The 9,494-nt window shown below is 31.1% G+C and overlaps 1 protein-coding gene across 1 annotated transcript in view; it reads left to right on the top strand.

The window, feature by feature from the left end:
- The window catches only part of LOC106876157 (uncharacterized), a 183,111-nt gene that overhangs the window by 118,560 nt on the left and 55,057 nt on the right, over positions 1–9,494 (top strand). The window contains exons 72-76 of the mRNA XM_052969507.1: positions 6,288–6,464; positions 6,904–7,077; positions 7,459–7,632; positions 8,188–8,361; positions 8,710–8,886. Of these exons, the coding sequence (XP_052825467.1) occupies positions 6,288–6,464; positions 6,904–7,077; positions 7,459–7,632; positions 8,188–8,361; positions 8,710–8,886 (876 nt within the window). The remainder of the gene's footprint in view (positions 1–6,287; positions 6,465–6,903; positions 7,078–7,458; positions 7,633–8,187; positions 8,362–8,709; positions 8,887–9,494) is intronic.

Below are 9,494 nucleotides of genomic sequence, written 5' to 3'. Positions count from 1 at the left end.
TATATATATATATATATATATATATATATATATATATGTCTGTATGTATATACGTATGTATGTGTGTATGCATGTTTGTATGCATGTATGTACGTATGTGTATATGTATTAATAAATTTTTGTATTGACTCTTCTCTTAACTATGCTGTGATCTATTTTGAACATGAATGGCATACCGAAGTTAAAACGATTAAAAATCAGCTTAAAGTTTTGAATATAAATAACACATATCAAAGCTTTAGTTATATGTTGAAATTGGATATTACTACACAAAACTATTGTCTTTTATATTTCTTTAATCTGTGTTATACGTTTTTTGAAAGTTTATTTTCCGTTTAGGTACTATATTGTATTTTTTGATTGTCAGGATTTAAATTTCCCGAATTTCTCAGAGAAGACTTAAAATCTGCCATTAAGCATAAAGACCGAGAATCTTTAGAGAAACTGATTCGTAATTGTGAAAGGTCAGGCTATCCAGAGCTTTCTTCTGACTTACAGATGGCAAGAGAAGTGCTAGAAAGCTTAGGTGGAGGTCGTGGAGGTTAGAGCTTTTATGTAAATTATATCGAACTGTATGATTTTAAAAACATAAATACATATTAAGATAGAATAAACTGAGTTAACTTATAGAATCATTTCAAGCTATTAGCTGATATATATATATATATATATATATATATATATATATATATGCTGTGAAGTAACTAAATAATATTCTTTTGAAGTTGGTGCAAAATAGCGACTTTATTAAGCTCACAGTTAATTTTCAGATACTGTAAAATTATGTACAGAATACAAAGTTTTATTCATATGAATATTTATTATCAGGTGATATGATTCCTGCTGCTCTTCGTCAGAAACTTGATGACGCTATAAAAAATAAAGATAAACGTGCCTTAGATAGAGCAATACTGGAATGTATATCTGCTGGAATGCCAGAACTTGATGATGATATACATAAAGCCAGATGTGCATCGGATATTTTTCATGGCGGTACTGGAGGTTAGCTACACTTTATACACAACGTGTTGCTCATTAATTCCTAATAAATAAAAATAAAATTTCGAACAAAAGTTAACTAGAAATACTCATTGTATAATAATGGATAATGCTAAGCAAACTCAGCAATACAATATCAGTTTGGTTTTAGTTTGTGAGAATTAATGAATAATTTTTGTATTAATAATTGAAAGTCTTTACAACTGTAATATGTAAGATGTTATACATGAAGCATAAACAAATATAGAGTTTATATGACCATAAAAATTTGGCTTATGATATTAGTTTGATTGATTATTTCTTTCTTTTGCTATTCTGATCAACAATTCAATTTACTAGAAAAAGTATCTCCTGGTGCTTTACGAGATCAATTAGCCAAAGCAATTCGTCAAAAAGATCTTAAAAATTTAGATAAAACTATAAGTGAATGCGAAAATGCCCTCTATCCAGAATTGGGACCAAACCTTCGTAGAGCAAGAGATGTTCTCGAGAATCTTGGTGGTGGCCGAGGAGGTTAGCACAATACCTATTAATATTTTTGTGATCTATTTATTCCTGAACTTATCGAAAGTATTTCACTCGTAATTAATATCATATTTGAAATATTCATACTGTTAATTTTTACAAATACTTTATTTCTCTATGATATTTAGTATTATAACTCACGAAAACCATTTACATTTGAAATTAAAATGCTAATTTGTTTGATATCTACATCTTCTCAACTAAATTTTGTTATACAATATAATCATGTCTTCTTTGCAATATATAATATATTTGAGTCCTTTTTCAACTTACGGTTGCTAGGGACTCTGTCTCCTGACATTCTGCGAGGAAAGCTAAGGACAGCTTTAAGAATGGGGGACAATGCTGAACTTGAAAGTGTAATTATTGAATGTGTTGCTGCAGGTATGCCTGAACTGGATTCTGATATACACAGAGCACGAGATGTTTTAGAAGATTTTGACCATCGGAAAAAAGGTTCGGAAAACGAACTTTAAAAAATATGTATTTGGGTTAATTTCTTTCACTCTTAATTTAAAGAGCTCACTGTAAATAATTTCTGACTGTTTTCCTTAAATTTTTTCCAAAACCCTTTATATATAATTGCGTTAACTTGTTGGAATTCCATTTCAACTGATTATGAAGTTAAAACAATGATTATGAAGTTAAAACAATTAGAAACTTCGAATTTCTATATTACACTAAATCAGTAATATGTGTTTGGTTAATGTTCTTTTCGTTCTAGCAGGGTTTCTTCAAACTATTTTATTCTCATCTCATTTTATGCGAAGTAACATATTTATACTAATAAGTCTAGATTGATTATAAAAATTTGTTTCGCAGTTTCAAAAACGCTCAATATATTGCGAAAAGATTTATTGGAAGCCATTGAAGCTGAAGACAAAGACGCTTTAGAAAATTTAATAAAAGAATGTGAAAATGCAGCATATCCAGAACTTGGATTTGATCTAATTAAAGCCAGAGATACTTTGGAAAGTTTGGGAGGAGAACGTGGAGGTTAGGCAATTCACGTATTAATGATATTTGACAATTTAAATGTTATTTTAATTTTTGTTTATGTACTAAGTTTCTCATTTGACAATATTTTAAACATCGTGAATTATTATGATAGCTCTTCCCCCAATGTCAGTGTCGCTCTTCAAATTTTCTCTGATAGGAAATATTTCCTCTGATACATTACGTGAAAGGCTCAAAGAAGCAATTAAATTCAAAGACAAACGAGCGTTGGAAAAATCTATTGAAGAAAGCGTAGCTGCTGGTATGCTTGAACTTCAAGATGACATTCAAACAGCTAGAAACGTAGCAGATATTCTTGGAGGTGGGGCTGGAGGTACTATTGTCTCTGGTATTGTTTATAGTTTACTGTATTTTAAATGCATATTTTTTAATTACTGCTATTTTTGAAAACAATTTAACACTTAGACATTTCGCTAAAATAATCTCTAATTAATATATTTAGATATTTAACAAATTTATGAAGATACTCTTAGTTTAGAAAACTTCTAGTAATTGTTCAATGATAAGAAGAGTAAATCTCTTTATATGATTTTACATTAACAACGATTACCTAGATAGAAATCATCTATAAATGACAAGTCAAAAAACAGTAACAATAGCTAAATGTTCAAAAGATTATTAGTTATTGATATAAGTACATAACGGTTACGTTAAGATTCATAGTTATTGCTAACCTTAGCATGAAATTGTAAAGCCTAAATTTCATTTTTGTTAGATAAATTATCTTCTGTATCAATAAGAGATGATCTCCAGAAAGCTACTGAGTCGAAAGATATCGATAGATTAGAAAAGGTAATCCGAATATGTGAAGCGGCAGCATATCCCGAATTAACTTTTGATTTGCATGAAGCCAAGAATATCTTCGAAAATCTCGGAGGAAATAAATCAGGTTCGCGATATATTTTCCTCCATTCTCCGACCCCAACCTACACATCTTTTTATAAATATAAGAATTTAAAGAAAATTTTGTTTTTACTATATCTACCATAGTATTTAATTCAAACTGATTGACTTATATGTTTATGTCTATATCTATCTATCTATCTATCTATCTATCTATCTATCTATCTATCTATCTATCCATCTGTCTGTCTGTCTGTCTGTCTGTCAATCTACTATCTATCTATTTATTTATTTATCTATCTATTTATCTATCTATTTATCTATCTATTTATCTATATCTGTATATCTATCTGTGAAAGCGCGTAACCTACTGGTTTTGGTGTTGCACTCATGAGTTCAATTCCCGGACCGGGCGATGCATTATGTTATTGAGCAAAATACTTCCTTTCACGTTACTCTGCGATCATTTCGACATCTGATGTGTAGCACATTTGTGCACCTGTACAGAGAATGTCAATTTGATGGAGTGAGCTAATGTACTGCACAAACGTTTGATCATCATAAACAAATCATCTCTGCAGGTCGTTCAGTAAAAGCTGAACATTCATACGTCATCTTCTAGTGAGAGTCCATTATATATCTATCGATAAGCACTTCCTTGCTTCTCAATGATACGAGAAATCTTGCAATAAACACAACTTGAAGATTATTATATTTATTTCCCCTCCAGCTTCAAAAACAATGAACAGAAGCATGTGTGTTGATTACAGATTGGAAATCTAAATACTTCATACACGTGGTTTGGTGGGAAACTGCGAGGTGCTGTATGTGAGCGTTCGTGTTTGTATGTTTGCTTACACATACACGCACACACACACACACACACACACACACACACACACACACACACACACACACACACACACACATATATATATATATATATATTATACATGCATACGTACAAACACACGCATATATATTTAGGGGAGTTGGAGGGGTCTACCAATAGTGTTAAATATGCAATTACTTTAATTTTCTTAATACTCAACTTCAAGAAGGAATATTTCTTATATTTTAATTTTTAGCACATCAAACAATTCTAGGAAAATCTTAAGCTACCAAAATATTTTTGATTTGTGATGTTATTAAATCTAATATAGTTTGTATACTGTTATAATATCTTAATTAGTTTCTAAACAACCTGAAATTCTACGCGATGAGATCAAAAAGGCAATAAAAGAAAAAGATAAATCAGCTTTAGAGAGTCTGATAAAAACTTTTGAAAATATAAGACTACCTGAACTCGGTTTGGATCTCAGTCGAGCAAGAGACGTTTTGAGAAATCTAGGTGGTGATTATGAAGGTTAGTTACCTTATAATAACAGTATGCGTATACTTTTGAAAGCCAGTTAATTTCTATCTATAAATGAGAATTATAATTTTGACTCATAATGTAAAATAAAATCAATTGTAAATATTGATGGATAGAAATTTTCTAAAAGAAAATAATCAATGAACATCCAAATTATCTTGTACTTTGCATCTCTTTATAACTATAGATTCGTTTCTTGAGCATGTTCTTCCCTCCAGTTAATATTTCGAAACTGACGTTATAATAATTTTCGTAAGGAAGAAAACTTTTGTTTATTTAAATAGATGCGTGTTTACCCTGATAACTAGTATTTAGTATTTATTATGTATTAGTTACTATTAATAGTCTTCATATTTAGTGGTGATATTTAAACCATTTCATTTAATAGGAAGCGTTTCTGTGAAATCTCTGCGTGAAAAATTGCAAAAGGCGATGAAATCTAAAGATAGACGTTTGCTAGATTCCGTCATCAGAGAGACTGTGGTCGCAGGTATTCCAGAATTAGAAACAGACTTACAACAGGCTAGAAACATGTCTGATATTCTTTCAGGTGGCAGTGGAGGTCAGCATTTGGATTAGTGTTCTGTTTTATAATCGTATCTTACTGTCATATGTTTATAACATAAATAACAATTGTTATTTTCTTGACATAAAACAAAATGCCTTTTTAAGACCCTACCACAATTTGAACTTAAATTTAATCTTATTATATCGTGTTAACATATTGGTGTTACCTGGCAATATTGTGCCACATTCTAAACTTTTACATAAAATATACTAAAATAGGTACTTGTTTCAAATTATTCATATAAAGAGATAAATCTTTTTTCCGATTAGATAAAATGTCTCCAGCCTATTTGCGCAATCTATTATCAAGAGGTATCAGACAGAAAAATGCATCATGTTTACAAGAGGCTATTAATGAATGTGAAGCAGCTAAATATCCGGAATTATCCTTTGATCTGCGCAAAGGCAGAGAAGTTTTAGAACATCTCACTGGACATCGTAGAGGTTTGCATCTTCTTGCACTCGTTGCGTGCAGACAAAGTGGCTAGATATCGATAAATTTATAAATTCTCTTTATTTTTACAAGTTTAAAATATTCGTTTATTTCACATCAGTAACATTTTATGATTTCATAAAATATAATCGAAACATAGATTATTAAAAACAGACTTTAAATATCAATATTTAAATTACAATAACGCGACAAGTTACAAATGTTCTTCCTTTTTTGCTCAGAAATGTAAACAACAATTGCACGTTAATGACGGCCTCTGTTTCGATGAATGCATATGAATATAATTGTATATATTTCTATCTTTCTCATTTCATATATAATATATGTGTGTGTGTATGTATGTGTGTTGATGTGTATATACTTATGTATTGTTAGTGTGGAATAGAACATCGTATTATAATTATGTCATGTTTACAATATTTCAAACGCAAATTTCTGTGCAACTGGAGCATGCTCAGTGAAGTGATTGTAAGAATCCATTAATACCAGCCAAATTTTGATTACTAGGAACACTGACACCTGAGTCTTTACGAGAAAAATTGTGGGAGGCAGTTGCTACAATGGATCAAGACGAATTGGACAATGTAATAATGGAGTGTATAGCTGCAGGTCTGCCAGAACTGGATGCTGATATAGAAAAGGCTCGGAAAATCTCTCAGGATTTAGAAATGCAACGACACAGAGGTCAGATTGAAACTAAATCGAGAATTTACTTTCGTTTGCTCAACGACTTTAGTTTTAAGACTGATACTTTTGTTTTAAAATGTAGCTTCACTTTAATCATAGTTATTTTAGTCTTTTATAACCTTTCTTAACATGTTTCCTTGGTATAAATAATTGAACAACTGATAGCAGATGATTTTATGTTTTGTCAATTTATATATCGATATGTTATGATTTCACGTTATCTATAATAGTTTTATAGTTTTATCAAACTATTATATAATTTTAACTTTTTTATCAAACTTTTATCTATTTCTTCCCCCTCTTTCTCTCTCTCTTTATCTATTTCTAAATATATATATATAACTATTTGGCCACACGCCTCCATACGTATACACGTATACATATATGTGCGCGCATGTGTGTGTTTAATCTGACCGTTTCTTCTTTCGATGTTCAGACATACAATCTCCAGATTCATTGCGAAAGCAACTGGCACTTGCAATGAAACAAAAAGATGCCAGTCGCCTTGAAAAACTAATTGATGAATGTGAGGAAACAAGTTACCCTGAATTAGGTTCTGATTTACGCAAAGCCAGAATTACGTTGGAAAGTTTAGGTGGAGGACGTGGAGGTTAGATCTCAACTTGTTTTAATTTTATCTTATCAGTTTCTACTTCTAAGTACTTTCTATTTCGTTGTATTCCAATTGAGCAATTCTTGGTTATTGAATTTCCTATAAGCAATTATTCACTTCTTTATTATTAACTTTATTATTCAATTTAGCTATTCATATTGGAGTTCTTTGAGATTTTCCCCACTTCTGAAACATTTGTCAATACATATCAATAGATTCCAACCAGTGATTTTTTAAAAGTTTTTTTTCTTCTTGAATTGTAAAATATTAGAATTCTTAATGACTAGCTAATGTATACTGGAATTATCAAATATAGTGACGTACATTAAATATCTTGCTATATTACTTGAATAAATGCTGTTAAATTTTGGTTATCAGGAACAATGTCACCTGATTATCTACGAGACAAACTAAAGTCTGCAATGGAGACTAAAGACAAAGAAGCTTTGGACAAAGCTATTCGCACGAGTATTGCAGCAGGAATGCCTGATTTGGAAGTTGATATACAAGAAGCTAGACGAATGTCAGATATCCTAGCTGGTGGTGATGGAGGTTAGACTCAATGTGTTTATCCTTCGCATGCTGACTGGTTTTAGTAGATTTCCGTAGAAAATCTATTAGAACTTAGAATAGTTGCAAGTTTAGTAGTTAATTTTATTCATATTTAACTAATTTTTCTTTTTTTATCACACAATTTACATGTCATTCATATTGATTTTTCCTTACAACTTATTTAGTTACAATTTGTATATTTTCTCTGCATAAACGCCTAAAGAGTGAGCTCCAACGATTATTCCAATGGATACGATACATTTTTTCGACCTAACGTTGTTACTCTTACACGGTAATATAGCTCTGATTTTCTAGCAATGATGTAAAATCGATTCAAAGTTTTATTAGTAATGAGATTGAAAACGTCAAATAATTACAAAAGTAATAAAGTAATTTAGAAAATGATATAAAATAAGGTTGATGATGATGGTGATGATGTTAATGTAGGAATCGATCATGATGATGACAACGTTGATGATTATTTGATTAAAACTTTAACCAGAAAATATTTAAAGGATGTTTTCTTTTTTCTAAATACTTTTCATGTTTGTATAGAGAGAGAATGTCCATTTTATTTACGAGATAATTTGGCCAAAGCTATCCGATGCAAAGATCCACAGGCGTTGAATGATGCTATCAAAAGGTGTGAAGAAGCCGGATATCCAGAACTTGGTTCGGATGTTCGTAAAGCAAGGGATGTTCTTGAAAGTCTTGGAGGTGGTCGTGGAGGTTAGAAGTTACAAAAAAAGAATTATTTTCTACTTTTTGCATGTATTTTCCAACAATTTATGCCCACAATAGCTCAAGAAGAAAAATGTGATGTAATTTACAGTAAATAAATTACAGAATCGATAGTCGCTGGATTAAATGTATAAAAGAAAACTTCATTTATGTCCTGCATGCTAACCTGCCGAGATCGATGATGCTTTTATCCTTCCAGGATTGAAAACATTAGTGCTAGTCATATACAGAACTCGATCTAATTGTAGTTGGTAGTATTTTCAGCCACGTGTGTATATAATGTATATGATCCATTTGTTTTCTAAACATTGTTGTCACTATATATTTTTCCGTTAGGAACAAAATCTCCTCTTCAACTAGAAGAAAATTTAATAACTGCTATGAACGCGGGAGACAAGGAAAAATTAGAAAGTGCCATAAATGAATGCATCGCTGCTGGAATGCCTGAACTTGACAACACTATAACTGAAGCTAGAAACATTCTAGGTGCATTAAAGGAATCGGAGGAAAGAGGTTAGAACCTCCACTCAATTTTAAGATATACGTAGATTAGTAAAAGAAAAAAGAATTGTCGACTGCATGCATGTATATATACATTGTCGAATGCATGCATGTATGTATACACACACACACACACACACACACACACACACACACACACACACACACACACACACACACACACAGAGGCACACATATTCGCACATAGACACACACATGCATATGTACGAGTATACACATACTATCCATCTATCTATATGTATATGTGCATGTATATATATATATATGTATGTATGTATGTATGTATGTATGTATGTATGCATGTATGTATGTATGTATGTGTAAAAGATACAAAGAGTTTTCGTCAGGATGACTCAGACCAATACGTTTGCACTCTGAGTACTCAAATCAAATAGGTATGCCAGTAAAATTCCAGTGGGAATAGCAGTTCACGTTTGTTTTGTGACTGCAATTCTAAAGCGGCTAGAAGTGGCTTCCTCTTCTTCCGGTACTGAAATGTTTTTTATAAAATTATTTTAGCATTTTCTACCTTGACTTTTATCCATATATATCAACTCGTGTGTTCCTTTGTAACCTTCTACATATATATATATATATGT

This window comes from Octopus bimaculoides, chromosome 7 (assembly GCF_001194135.2).
Source record: "Octopus bimaculoides isolate UCB-OBI-ISO-001 chromosome 7, ASM119413v2, whole genome shotgun sequence".
Classification (NCBI taxonomy): domain Eukaryota; kingdom Metazoa; phylum Mollusca; class Cephalopoda; order Octopoda; family Octopodidae; genus Octopus; species Octopus bimaculoides.
Note: the sequence above shows the minus strand (reverse complement) of the source record. Positions and strands in the feature narration are given on the sequence as shown.